The sequence below is a fragment of the Zonotrichia albicollis genome, chromosome 28 (assembly GCF_047830755.1).
Source record: "Zonotrichia albicollis isolate bZonAlb1 chromosome 28, bZonAlb1.hap1, whole genome shotgun sequence".
In the NCBI taxonomy this organism is placed as follows: Eukaryota; Metazoa; Chordata; class Aves; order Passeriformes; family Passerellidae; genus Zonotrichia; species Zonotrichia albicollis.
Genome location: NC_133846.1, coordinates 5,025,410 through 5,040,287, shown reverse-complemented (window position 1 = coordinate 5,040,287; position 14,878 = coordinate 5,025,410). Strand labels below are relative to the sequence as shown.

Sequence of the window (14,878 nt, the reverse complement as noted above, 5' to 3'; positions counted from 1 at the left end):
AGGATGAGGAAAATCCCGTCTCTATCATTGCTGCTGAAATCAGGGAAAAGTTCTGAATTCTTGAGGCTTTTCCTGTTAAAACCCCTCCTCTGCTCATCCTCAAATCTAAAATCCTCAAAAAATGGAAAAAACAAAAACCAAAAAAAACCCAAAAAACCCCAAAAAACCCAAACCAACAACTACAACAACAACAAAAAAAGAATTTTAAAATCCCCCCGGAAAACAAAACAAAAAATACCCAAAAAACCCTAACACCCCCCCCCCCAAAAAAAAACCCAAAAAACAAAATCCAAAACTCCCAAAAAAAAATGTCCCCATGGCACAGGGAGGGACACGGGCACTGTCCCCATGGCACAGGGAGGGACACGGGCACTGTCCCCATGGACAGGGAGGGACACCCATGGCACAGGGAGGGACACGGGCACTGTCCCCATGGCACAGGGAGGTGACAGCTCAGGAGCTATCGTGGCCTCCCAGCTGCTGCTGCAGCTCCAGCTGTGCCTGTGGGGCTGCCATCCCTGGGGACTTTATCAGGGATTGTCCCTTTGTGTCCCCTCCTTTGGGGCTGCCATCAATGGGGACTTTATTGGGATTGTCCCCTCCTTTTGGGGCCGCCATTCTTGGGGACTTTATCAGGGATTGTCCCTTTGTGTCCCCTCCTTTTGGAGCTGCCATCAATGGGAACTTTATTGGGATTGTCCCCTTTTTTTGGAGCTGCCATCAATGGGGACTTTACTGGGACTGTCCCCCATTTTTGGGGCTGCCATCTTTGGGGACTTTATTGGGATTGTCCCCATTTCAGGCTGCTGCCAACCATGGGGACTTTATTGGGACTGTCCCCTTTTTTGGGGGCTGCCATCCATGGGAAATTTATTGGGATTGTCCCCTCCTTTTGGGGCCGCCATTCTTGGGGACATTATCAGGGATTGTCCCTTTGTGTCCCCTCCTTTGGGGCTGCCATCAATGGGGACTTTATTGGGATTGTCCCCTCCTTTTGGGGCTGCCATTCTTGGGGACTCTATCAAGGATTGTCCCCTTTTTAGGGCTGCTGTCATCCTTGGGGACTTTATTGGGATTGTCCCCATTTGGGGCTGCTGCCAACATGGGAACTTTATTGGGACTGTCCCCATTTTTTGGAGCTGCCAGCCATGGGGACTTTATTGGGACTGTCCCCTTTTTTTGGAGCTGCCATTCTTGGGGACATTATCAGGGATTGTCCCTTTGTGTCCCCTCCCTTGGGGCTGCCATCAATGGGGACTTTATCAGGGGCTGTGTCACCTTTTAGGGCTGCCATCCTTGGGGACTTTATTGGGACTGTCCCCCATTTTTGGAGCTGCCATCTTTGGGGACTTTATCAGGGATTGTCCCCATTTTTGGGGCTGCCATCCCCATGCAGTGTCCCCTTTTGGGGCTGCTGCCATCCTTGGGGACTTTATTGGGATTGTCCCCTCCTTTTGGGGCTGCCAACCATGGTGACTTTATTGGGACTGTCCCCTTTTTTTGGAGCTGCCATCTTTGGGGACTTTATTGGGATTGTCCCCATTTCAGGGTGCTGCCAACCATGGGGACTTTATTGGAACTGTCCCCTACTTTTTGGGGCTGCCATCCATGAGAAATTTATTGGGATTGTCCCCTCCTTTTGGGGCCGCCATTCTTGGGGACATTATCAGGGATTGTCCCTTTGTGTCCCCTCCTTTGGGGCTGCCATCAATGGGGACTTTATTGGGGTTGTCCCCATTTTTGGGGCTGCCATTCTTGGGGATTTTTTGGAGGAAATTTTCACAGCTGAGGGATGGGGAAAATGGCCATGAATCCATTCAGCGCTGCTGATTTGGTTTGTGAATGATGAAATAATCAGAATTTCTCGGTGCCAACGTGCCCTCTGCTGGCAGCGGGGCTCCGTGCAAAATGGGGGAGAAATCGCGATAAATCACGATCAAAATGTGGGATAAATCACGATAAATCATAATCAAAATGTGGGATAAATCATGATCAAAATGTGGGATTGTCATAAATAAATTAAATAATTTTATATATATATATATATATATATATATATATATATATAAATAAAAATATATAAAAATAAATAATTTGGGATATCATAAATAAAAAAATCAATAATAATAAATAACATATATAACATAAACATATATTTTAAAAAGAAAGAAATAAATAATTTATTAGCAATAAATTATATGTATATATAATGTATAAAAATAATAAATAAATTAGGATATAACAAATCAGGACATCATAAATTGGGATGGGATAAATCAGATTTCAATGGAGACTTTGCCAACTCAACAAAATCCTCGCGCTCCTCGTGTCCTGTGTGGTTTGGGATGGGCGGGACCATCAATCCCATCTCGTTCCACCCATTGGGATCTCCAGATGTGCGGGGAGAGGGAGGGCGGCGCATCCAGATGTTGCCCCTCCCCCGCACTACAACTCCCACAAGGCTCCGCGCGTCGCTCCGCCCGCACTACAACTCCCACAATGCCCCGCGCCCCCCGCCCACAGCCACGCCCCCACCTGGCGCATGCGCACAGCTCCATATGGCTCCAAGATGGCTGACACAGCGTCCGGGGGCTCCAGCACGGTAACGGCGCCTGATTCCCGGGGCGCGGGGCCGTGAGGGCGGGTTCCCGGCGGGTCCCCGGCGGGGCCGGGCGGGGCGGCAGCGCCCGATCCCTCCGGGGCGCGGAGACGGCCGCAGCCAGGCCGCGGAGCGTGGAGGCGGCGGGTGGAGGGAGGGAGGCGCTGATTGGCGGGAAGGCCAGAGGGAGGCGGGGTTTGATTGGGTGAGGATGGCGCGCTGCAATTGGCTGGCCGGGCACAGGGCGGGGCTTGTGGGGGTTTCCTTAAAGGGCCGCGTCCCAAAAAGTGTCTGGGAGGTTCTATAAGGACGCGTGTGTAAATATATATACATATATAAATATTTATATGTATATATGTAGCATATACGCACGTGCCCATGGGAATGCATAGGAATATATACACGTGCCCATGGGAGTGTATAGGACACACATGTGTGTGTGTGTGTACCTGTGTTCCTGCAATGTCACCCTTCCCTTCCCATTGCTTGCTCCCAGACCTTTTCCAATCCTTGCTCCATGGTTCTTCCACCTGCTCTGTGACCCTTCCCTGCACCCAAACCCTCCCATTCCCTGCTCCCTGCCCCATCCCATCCCATGGATTCCATTCAATGGATCCCATTCAATGGATCCCATTCAATGGATCTCATCCCATCCCATGGATCCTATTCAATGGATCCCATTCAATCCCAACCCACTCCATGGATTCCATCCCATGCAATGGGTCCCATCCCATCCAACGGATTCCATCCCATCCAATGGATTCCACCCTATTCCATGCATCCCATCCCATGGATCCCATCCCAACCCATGGATCCCATGGATAACTTTTCCCACTTTCCTGGTCCCAGAGGGGCAGCAAGCAGGCCGGCACCCCCGCAGACAATTACCAGCTGGCGCGGCGCCGCACGCTGCAGGTCGTGGTGAGCTCGCTGCTGACCGAGGCCGGGTTCGAGAGCGCCGAGAAGGCGGCGGTGGAGACGCTCACCGAGATGATCCAGAGCTGTGAGTGCCCCCTGCCCGCCCAGGGAGGGGCTGGGTCCTGCTTTTCACACAGAGACAGGGTGGGGAGAGAGCTGGCAGGGCATGGAGTGCAGCCCAGGTCTGGCACTGCGGATAAATCCCAAAAATCTGCCCCAAATCCATGGCACCAATCCCAAAAATCAGCCCCTAATCCAAGGCACAAATACCTAAAATCAGCCCCAAATCCAAAAGCACAAATCTCTGCAATCAGCCTCAATCCAAGGCACCAATCCCTACAATCAGCCCCAAATCCAAAGGCACAAATCCCAAATATCAGCCTTCAGTGCAAGGCACCAATCCCAAAAATCAGCCCCCACTCAGTTCAAGGCACCAGTCCCTGGAATCAGCCCCTAATCCAAGGCACAAATCCCAAAAATCAGCCCCCAATCCAAGGCACAGATTCCTGGAATCAGCCCCAAATCCAAGGCACCAATCCCAAATATCAGCCCTCACTGCAAGGCACCGATCCTAAAAATCAGCCCCAGTCCAAGGCACCAATATCCAAGTCACAAATCCCAGAAATCATTCCCAAATCCAAGGCACCAATCCCAAAAATCAGCCCCAAATCCAAAGGCACCAATCCCAGAAATCATTCCCAAATCCAAGGCACCAATCCCAAAAATCACTCCCAAATCCAAAGGCACCAATCCCAAAAATCACTCTTAAATCCAAGGCACCAATCCCAAAAATCAGCCCCAAATCCAAAGTCACCAATCCCAAAAATCACTCCCAAATCCAAGGCACCAATCCCTGCATTCAGCCCCCAGTTCCCCATCCCTGGAGCTGCCCTGGCAGTGAGAATTGAAGCCCTGGTGCTTTTCCCCTGCAGATATCTCGGAGATCGGGAGGAGCGCCAAATCCTACTGCGAGCACACGGCCAGGACCCAGCCCACGCTCTCGGACATCGTGGTGACCCTGGTGGAGATGGGTGAGCAGCTCCCTCTTCCCACCCTTCCAATTCGGATTGGGAAATTTCCCCCCAAAATCTGGGATTTGGGGGGGTGCTGTTGTGTGTTGCCAAGTTTCTTGTATGATTTTCCCCCAATCTATGTATTGTTCCCCCCCTACGCAATGTAAATGGTTCTGCCCTCCCCACTTTTCCATTATTTTTAATTTATATTTATATTTATATTTATAATTATATTTATATTTATATTTATATTTATATTTATATTTATATTTATATTTATATTTATATTCATATAATTTTCTATTTTATTATAATAAAATAATTATTTTATTATTGGATGATAACAGACACATTTTATGGAAAAATCCTTTCCTTAGGATTTTTTTCTGAGAAGCCTCAGGAACAGAATGTAAATAGTAATTATCTACTGCTGTGGGATGCAACAGGTGAATCTTTGATTAATTTCATGTGGTTGTTTTTAATTAATGGCCAATCACAGTCAGCTGGCTCAGAGTCTCTGGTCAGTCAGAGATTTTGTTATTTATATATATATATAAATATATATATATATATATAAGATTTATATATATATATATAAGATTTATATATATATATATAAGATTTATATATATGTGTATATATATATATATATAAGATTTTGTTATTTATTCCATTATTTTTCCTATTCTTTTTCAAGCCTGCTGATGAAATCCTTTCTTCTATTCTTTTAGTATAGATGTAATGTAATGTAATGTAATGTAATGTAATGTAATGTAATGTAATATAATATAATATAATATAATATAATATATATCCTAAAATAATAAATTAGCCTTGTGGAACATGGAGTCAGATTCTCATCTCTTCCCTCAGCCTGGAACCCCTGTGAACGCCACCACAGATGATTTATATTATATTAGAACTATACTAAAAATAATAGAAGAAAGGATTTCATCAGAAGGCTTGAAAGGAAAGATAAGGAATGATAATAAAATCTTGTGACTCTCAGAGAGTCCGAGCCAGCTGGGCTGTGATTGGCCATTAATTAAAAACAACCACATGAGATTAATCAAAGATTCACCTGTTGCATCCCACAGCAGCAGATAATTATTATTTACATTCTGTTCCTGAGGCTTCTCAGCTTCTCAGGAGGAAAAATCCTAAAGAAAAGGAATTTTCATAAAAGATGTCCCTGACAGGTGCCACGCACAACTGATGCTTTTCCATGATCCATCCTTATTTAATTTGGAAAAATTCTATATTTGGACAGGATCAATTCCTTTTTTTCCTCTTTTCTCTTCCAGGCTTCAACGTGGAAACCCTCCCAGCCTACGCCAAGCGTTCCCAGAGGATGGTGATCACTGCCCGTGCGTGCAAACCCTTCCTGGGCTGGCAATTCCAGCCTGGCATTCCTGGGATTCCTCTCACTGCCTTCCTGAGGAGCTTTCTGTGGGATAACCCCAGGATTTGGGGCTCCTGTGCTGGCTGAAGGCACCTGGCTCACTCAGATTTATCTGAAGGGATCCTTTTCCCTTCTGGGATCCAATCCCAGGGTCAGGGATGGGAGCAGGGATGGGGTCAGAGCTTTGGGGGACCCTGGGAAGGAGAATTCCTGTGTTTTCCCTGATTCCTGTGGGATTTTTCCCTGATTCCCGTGCTGTTTTCCCCCTGCAGCTCCAGTGACAAACCAGCCCGTGACCCCCAAGGCGCTGACAGCCGGGCAGAACAAACCTCACCCGCCCCACATTCCTGGCCATTTCCCGGAGTTCCCAGATCCTCACACCTACATCAAGACACCAGTGAGTGAAAAAAACAACATTTTTGTGCTGTTTGGGGTCTCTCTGAATTCCAGGAGTTGGGGAGGTTTTGCTGCAGTGCTGCTGCTGCCGTTTGTCCAGAATATTCCTGCTGACCTGATACACTCTCCATAACTCCTCCATCCCTGAGAGGTTTGGAGGTGGAGCTGCTCCAGAACTCCTCCATCTCTGTGAAGGTTGGGAGTGGAGCTGCTCCATCCCCAAGTTTGGAGGTGGAGCTCTCCACAACTCCTCCATCCCTGGGATGTTTGTTTGGATGTGGAGCTGCTCCATCCCTGTGAGGTTTGGAGGTGGAGCTGCTCCATGCTTGTGAGGTTTGGGAGTGAAGCTGCTCCATCCCTGTGCAGTTTGGGAATGGAGGAGCTGCTCCATCCCTGTGAGGTTTGAAGGTGGAGCTGCTCCATCCCTGTGCAGTTTGAAGGTGGAGCTGCTCCATCCCTGTGAGGTTTGGGAGTGGAGGAGCTGCTCCATCCCTGTGAGGTTTGGGAGTGAAGCTGCTCCATCCCTGTGATATTTGGATGTGGAGCTGCTCCATCCCTGTGAAGTTTGGAGTTGTAGCTGCTCCATCCCTGTGAAGTTTGGGAGTGCAGGAGCTGCTCCATCCCTGTGATATTTGAATGTGGAGCTGCTCCATCCCTGTGCAGTTTGGAAGTGGAGCTGCTCCATCCCTGTGAGGTTTGGGAGTGGAGGAGCTGCTCCATCCCTGTGAGGTTTGAAGGTGGAGCTGCTCCATCCCTGTCAGGTTTGGGAGTGAAGCTGCTCCATCCCTGTGCAGTTTGAAGGTGGAGCTGCTCCATCCCTGTGAGGTTTGAAGGTGGAGCTGCTCCATCCCTGTGAGGTTTGGGAGTGGAGGAGCTGCTCCATCCCTGTGAGGTTTGGAGGAGGAGCTGCTCCATCCCTGTGAGGTTTGGGAGTGGAGGAGCTGCTCCATCCCTGTGCAGTTTGAAGGTGGAGCTGCTCCATCCCTGTGCAGTTTGAAGGTGGAGCTGCTCCATCCCTGTGATATTTGGATGTGGAGCTGCTCCATCCCTGTGATATTTGGAGGTGGAGCTGCTCCATCCCTGCGATATTTGGAGGAGGAGCTGCTCCATCCCTGTGAGGTTTGGGAGTGGAGGAGCTGCTCCATCCCTGTGATATTTGGAGGAGGAGCTGCTCCATCCCTGTGAGGTTTGGAGGAGGAGCTGCTCCATCCCTGTGATGTTTGGGAGTGGAGGAGCTGCTCCATCCCTGTGCAGTTTGAAGGTGGAGCTGCTCCATCCCTGTGCAGTTTGGAGGTGGAGCTGCTCCATCCCTGCGATATTTGGAGGAGGAGCTGCTCCATCCCTGTGAGGTTTGGGAGTGGAGCTGCTCCATCCCTGTGCAGTTTGAGGTGAACCCCTCCCCATCGGTGCTGTCCCCCTGCAGACGTACCGCGAGCCCGTGTGCGATTACCAGGTGCTGCGGGAGAAGGCGGCGTCGCAGCGCCGGGACGTGGAGAGGGCCCTCACGCGCTTCATGGCCAAGACTGGCGAGACCCAGAGCCTCTTCAAGGACGACGTCAGCACCTTCCCACGTCAGTCCCCCCATGGTTTCACCTCCCTGCAGGGTTTGGGGGTGGTGTTGGCCCTGCTGAGTGTGGGAGTCCTTAAAATCAGAGGGCTCGGGGAAAGGATTTGAGGATTGCCACAATGGGAGGTTGGGAAAGGAGGGATTTGGGGTTAAAATGGGGAGGAAAAGAAGAAAGCAGCTCCTCAAGGTTCCCTTTTTTCTCCTGGTGGAGAAGATCTAAATCCAAATCTCATCCCAAATCCAAATCTCATCCCAAATCCAAATCTCATCCCAAATCCAAATCTCATCCCAAATCCAAATCTCATCCCAATCCTGGCTCCATCCCTGTAACCTCACCAAGGAATTTCTTCTCGCTGATATTTTCCTGTCCAGAAATTTTCCTCTCTCTGCCTGCAGAGCAGAGATGAGAATTCCCACTTTTCCTAAGGCTTGCTGGCCCCACAGCTTCATTTAAGAGGAGCCCAAATCTCCCAGATAATCGGGATTTTATGGTGGAGCTCAGGAAGGATTTTCTGTGTTGGAGCACTGCTGGAAACATGAAGAGATTCAGAAAATTGGGAAATAGAGAGTGCCATCTTTCAGGGATCAGAAAATTGGGAAATAATAGAGATTGCACCTTTTAGGGATCAGAAAATCGGGAAGGTGAGAGTGCCGTCCTTTATGGATCAGAAAATTGAAAATAGAGAGTGCCATCTTTTAGAGATCAGAAATTTGGGAAATGATAGAGACTGCCTTCTTTTAGGGATCAGAAAATTTGGAAGTAGAGAGTGCCATCTTTTAGGGATCAGAAAATTGAGAAGTAGTAGAGACTGTCATCTTCTAGGGATCAGAAAATTGGGAAATAATAGAGATTGCACCTTTTAGGGATCAGAAAATTGGGGAGGTGAGAGTGCCATCCTTTATGGATCAGAAAATTGGGAAACAATAGAGACTGCCTTCTTTTAGGGATCAGAAAATTGGGAAGGTGAGAGTGCCATCCTTTATGGATCAGAAAATTGAAAATAGAGAGTGCCATCTTTTAGAGATCAGAAATTTGGGAAATAGAGAGTGCTATTTTTTGGGGATCAAAAAATTGGGAAGCAGTAGAGAGTGACATCTTTTAGGGATCAGAAATTGTGAAATAGAGAGTGCCATCTTTTAGGGATCAGAAAACTGGAAATAGTACCATCTTTCAGGGATCAGAAAATTGGGAAGCAGTTGAGACTGCCATCTTCTAGGGATCAGAAAATTGGGAAATAGAGAGTGCCATCTTTCAGGGATCAAGATTTCCTCCCTGATCCTTAGGAAAAGTAAAGACAAGTATCCAAAAAAGGAAAATGAAACGCGTCCAAACGCGGAACCAGCGAAATGTTTGATCTCCATAACTCCGCCCCTCGTTTCTGAGGGCAGGAATTTCTCCCAGCCTGCTGACGGTGTCTGTGCTTTGCGCGGGGGCGTACACGGCCCTGAATCCGGCTATCTGGTGAGGGGCGAAGGCCAGGGCCCCTGTGCATCCAAAGCCAGCCCCCCTCGGCGTCTTGGCCTCGGGCTGAGCTGGGGGATAGCTCGGAGCAGCGCGGTGTGAGACGAATTAGGAGGCGACCACTTGCTGGGGGTAAACTGTCGGTTTGTTACAGAAGAACCAACAAGGAGGGGAAACACCCAGCAAATGGCCCCGAGCAGGGGGCGGGAGAGGATTTTAAGGGAAAAGGGGGGAAGAAGGCAGGGAAACCCGGCTATCCAATAGAAATACATATTTGGAGGTACGAAACATAACTGATATACCAAAGTAACCAACTGTTATAAATCATAGGAGGGGCTCCGGGGCTACAGCCAACCATAACTCCCAGAGAAAAGAAAATTCTCGAAACCTGGGAGGAGAAAAAGAGTGATTGACTGACCCCAAGGAGGAAACAACTTTCACTTTATAAGAGAAACCAAGGGAGGAGCAGTTTCATTTCCACAGCAACCTAACTGGCAGGGTAGCAGCAGGAAGTAATACAGAAAATGGGGGGAGCAAACTAACAAACTTAAGAACACACCACAGCATGCTTTCCCCGCTGCCAGTGATTGCTGCCAGGCCCTTCACCGTGCCCTACCTGACGGCGCTGCTGCCCTCGGAGCTGGAGATGCAGCAGATGGAGGAGACGGATTCCTCGGAGCAGGACGAGCAGACGGACACCGAGAACCTCCCGCTGCACATGAGCACGGTGGGGCTGTGCTGGGGGGGCTGCTGGGGGCATTCCTGAGCCTTGGAAACCCGGCTGTGCCTGCTGGGAATGGGAATGGGAATGGGAATGGGGAATGGGAATGGGGATGGGAAATGGGAATGGGAAATGGGAATGGGAATGGGAATGGGAAATGGGAAATGGAACTGAGCAGTGTCAGGGTTCTGCACCTTGGAAAACCTGCCTGTGCCTGCTGGGAATGGGAAATGGGGATGGGAATGGGAATGGGAATGGGAAATGGAACTGAGAAATGGGAATGAGAATGGGAAATGGGAAATGGAAATGGGAAATGGGAAATGGAAATGGGAATGGGAATGGAAATGGGAAATGGGAATGGGAAATGGAACTGAGCAGTGTCAGGGTTCTGCACCTTGGAAACCTGCCTGTGCCTGCTGGGAATGGAAATGGGAAATGGGAATGGGAAATGGAACTGAGAAATGGGAATGGGAAATGGGAAATGGAACTGAGCAGTGTCAGGGTTCTTGAAATTGGAATTCTGGCTTTGTTTCCTGGAAAATAGAAAATGGAAGATGGGAAATGGAACTGAGCAGTGTCAGGGTTTTTTGAGCTTGGAAAACCTGACTGTTTCCTGGGAATGGGAAATGGAACTGAGCAGTGTCAGGGTTCTCCAGCTTGGGAACCTGCCTCTGCCTCCTGGGAATGGGAAATGGGAAATGAGAATGGGAAATGGGAATGGGAAATGGGAATGGGAAATGGAAATGGGAATGGGAAATGGGAAATGGGAATGGGAAATGGAAATGGGAAATGGGAATGGGAATGGAAATGGGAAATGGGAATGGGAAATGGGAATGGGAAATGGGAAATGGAAATGGGAAATGGGAATGGGAAATGGGAATGGGAAATGGGAATGGGAAATGGAACTGAGAAATGGGAATGGGAAATGGGAAATGGAAATGGGAAATGGGAATGGGAAATGGGAATGGGAAATGGGAATGGGAAATGGAACTGAGAAATGGGAATGGGAATGGGAAATGGGAAATGGGAAATGGGAAATGGGAAATGGGAAATGGGAAATGGAACTGAGCAGTGTCAGGGTTCCCCAGATTGGAAAACCTGCCTGTGCCTGCTGGGAATGGGGAATGGGGAATGGGAAATGGGAAATGGGAAATGGGAAATGGGAATGGGAAATGGGAAATGGGAAATGGGAATGGGGAATGGGAAATGGGAATGGGAATGGGAATGGGAATGGGAAATGGGAATGGGAATGGGGAATGGGAAATGGGAATGGGAATGGGAATGGGAATGGGAATGGGAAATGGAACTGAGAAATGGGAATGGGAATGGGAAATGGGAATGGAAATGGGAAATGGGAATGGGAAATGGGAATGGGAATGGGAAATGGGAATGGGAAATGGGAATGGGAATGGGAAATGGGAATGGAAATGGGAAATGGGAAATGGGAATGGGAATGGGAATGGGAAAAGGGAATGGGAAATGGGAAATGGGAATGGGAAATGAGAAATGGGAATGGGAAATGGGAAATGGAAAATGGAACTGAGAAATGGGAATGGGAATGGGAAATGGGAAATGGGAAATGGGAAATGGGAAATGGAAATGGGAAATGGGAAATGGAACTGAGCAGTGTCAGGGTTCTGCACCCTGGAAAACCTGCCTGTGCCTGCTGGGAATGGGAAATGGGAAATGAGAATGGGAAATGGGAAATGGAACTGAGCAGTGTCAGGGCTCTTGAGCTTGGAATTCTGGCTTTGTTTCCTGGGAAATGAGAAATGGGAATTGGGAATTTGGAAATGGGAAATGGAACTGGGCAGTGTCAGGGTTCTGCACCTTGGAAAACCTGCCTGTGCCTGCTGGGAATGGAAATGGGAAATGGGAAATGGAACTGAGCAGTGTCAGGGTTCCCCAGATTGGAAAACCTGCCTCTGCCTCCTAATAATGGGAAATGGAAATGGGAAATGGAACTGAACAATGTCAGGGTTCTCCAGCTTGGAATTCTGGCTTTGTTTCATGGAAAATAGAAAATGGGAAATGGGAAATGGAACTGAGCAGTGTCAGGGTTCCCCAGTTTGGAAAACCTGGCTTTGCCTCCTGGGGAATGGGGAGTGGAACTGAACATTGTCAGAGTTCTGTAGCTTTGAATTCTGGCCCTGTTTTTCTGGGAAATGGATCTAAACATTGTCCTGGTTCTCCAGCTTGGAATTCTGGCCCTGTTTTCCTGGGAAATGGTGGAGCTGAGCACTGTCCTGGTTCCCCAGCTCCCTGCAGAGCCCAGCGCAGAGCGGGGCCGAGCTGGAGCTTTCAGGACACCCCGAATTCTCATTTTCCCAGGGGATTTTCCTGTCTGACAAACCTCTGATGCAGCTCCGTGTGGGCTGGGTTGTTGATTGTCCCCCCTGGGATGGTTTGGAGCCCGGAATCCTGGGATGGTTTGGGCTGAGAAGGTTCCCAGGGCAGGGACACCTTCCCCTGCCCCAGGGCTGCTCCAGCCTGGCTGGGGACACTTCCAGACTCGGAGCAACCACGGATTCCGTGAGCAGAAAGATTTCCATGCCTGACTATTGAGGATGGAGGGAGAAGACCTGTCCTTATTGATCAGCATTGACCCCGTTTATTCACTCCATCAATCACTTTTTATAACCGTGTTAATTAAGTTCATGCATATTGCAATGAACTTAATTGCAATATGTTCATTGCAATATGCATGAACTTAATTATGCATATTAATAATTATTAATTATTTATAATTAAATAAATTTAATTATAAATTAAATTTATAATTTATAAATTATAAATTTATGAATTTATATAATATATATAATATATTATATATATTATATATAATATAATATATATAATATATTATATATATATTATATATATATTATATATATATTATATATATATTATATATATATATATATATATATATAATATATATTATATATAATAATCAGACATAACACACCAACCCCTCCTTATGTTTCCAACACCAAGATTTGAGTTCTCAAAATTATTTTTGCTTTCCCAAAACAGCCAAAGACAGAATATCTACTTGTTATGAGAAAGCTGCCTGAGAACTCTGGTGTGCAAGGTTCTCAAGGCCTTCATATTTGTCACTTTTGCTTGTAATTAAAAACAACCTGAGAACTTCTGCTGTTTACAGAAACAGGCTGTGAGAATTTTACTCCTCACAGCTGCCTTCTAAGGCATTTCTGAAAAAATCTCCTGTTACAGTGGCTTCAGACAGTCACTGTGGTGAGAGAAGGACGAGAATCTTGTTTCTTGATCAGAAGGCTTGATTTATTCATATGTGATATATAATACATTATAACTAAAATATATAATATATATATTATATTTATAATATAATATATAATACATTATAACATATATATAACATATATAGCATATATATATACATATATATAACATATATACATATATATAACATATATAACATATATATACATATATATAACATATATACATATATATAACATATATAACATATATATACATATATATATACATTATAGCATATATATAACATATATATATAGAATATATATATATATATAGAATAATAAGAATAATAATAATAGAATAATAATAGAATATATATAGAATATATAGAATATATATAGAATATATATAGAATAATAAGAGAAGTTGCAGAGAGCTGCTCAGCTAAGAATAGAATACAAGGAATGAATAACAAAGTTCTGTGTGCAGGGAATCTGTCCCTGAGCTGCTCCTGGGATTGGCCTTTAATGGTACCCAAGGAAGATGAGCCAATCACAGGGACACTGCTCCATTCCACAGCAGCTGATAACAATTGTTATTAGATAACAATTGTTTACATCCTTCTTCTGGGGCTCTGCTTCCCAGGAGATGCACAAAATGTGACAGAAAGGATTTCTATGAAAAAATGTCTGTGACAATCCCCAACACCTGACTTGGTGTTTTTTGTGTTTTTTCCGCGGCAGGACGAGGCGGGGGCCGAGAAGGAGAACAGCTCGGTGCTGCAGCAGAGCAGCTCCCTGGCGGGCAGCAGGAACGGCGAGGAGAACGTCATCGACAACCCCTACCTGAGGCCCGTCAAGAAACCCAAAATCCGCAGGAAGAAGTGAAGGAAACGGTTCCCGAAATTCCCCTCAGGAGGGGTCTCTGGGCCCACTCCCACCCTGCTCTCCCTCTGCTCACTGCCCTGGGCCAGGAGAACCCCTGGGAAGGGTCCGGGGGGCTCTGGGCTCTGCTCAAATGGGGGGGATTTCATTGCTGAGGGGCTGAGAGAGCCAGGGCTTGCAGGGGCTGGGGGACACAGGGATGGGATTTGGATTTGGAGGACACAGGGATTGGGTTTGGATTTGGAGGACACAGGAATTGGATTTGAATTTGGATTTAGAGGACCAAGGGATTGGATTTGGATTTGCATTTGGATTTGCATTTGGATTTGGAGGATCAAGGGTTTGGATTTGGAGGACCCAGGGATTGGATTTGGATTCGGATTCGGATTTGGATTTGGATTTGGAGGACCAAGGGATTGGATTTGGAGCACCCAAGGGTTGGATTTGGAGGACACAGGAATTGGATTTGAATTTGGATTTGGAGGACACAGGAGCTGGAGCTGAGGGATCCAGGGCTTGGAGGGACACAGGGATTGGATTTAGATTTGGATTTGGATTTGGAGGACCAAGGGTTTGGATTTGGAGGAACCCAGGGGTTGGATTTGAAGGACACAGGGGTTGGATGTGGGGACCCAAGGACTGGATTTGGATTTAGAGGACACAGGAATTG

General features: G+C 47.0%; 2 protein-coding genes across 2 annotated transcripts in view; one reads left to right on the top strand and one right to left on the bottom strand.

Moving 5' to 3' along the window:
* The window catches only part of CCND3 (cyclin D3), a 27,516-nt gene extending 24,961 nt beyond the window's left edge, over positions 1–2,555 (bottom strand). The window contains exon 1 of the mRNA XM_074527945.1: positions 2,536–2,555. Within this exon, the coding sequence (XP_074384046.1) occupies positions 2,536–2,544 (9 nt within the window). The 5' untranslated portion in view covers positions 2,545–2,555. The remainder of the gene's footprint in view (positions 1–2,535) is intronic.
* TAF8 (TATA-box binding protein associated factor 8) lies at positions 2,477–14,878 on the top strand. Its single transcript, XM_074527947.1, has 9 exons — positions 2,477–2,602; positions 3,449–3,602; positions 4,450–4,548; positions 5,835–5,897; positions 6,205–6,329; positions 7,752–7,899; positions 9,942–10,084; positions 14,068–14,440; positions 14,752–14,878. The coding sequence occupies exons 1-8, from the start codon at positions 2,543–2,545 to the stop codon at positions 14,209–14,211; spliced, it is 936 nt and encodes a 311-aa protein (XP_074384048.1). The 5' UTR covers positions 2,477–2,542; the 3' UTR covers positions 14,212–14,440; positions 14,752–14,878.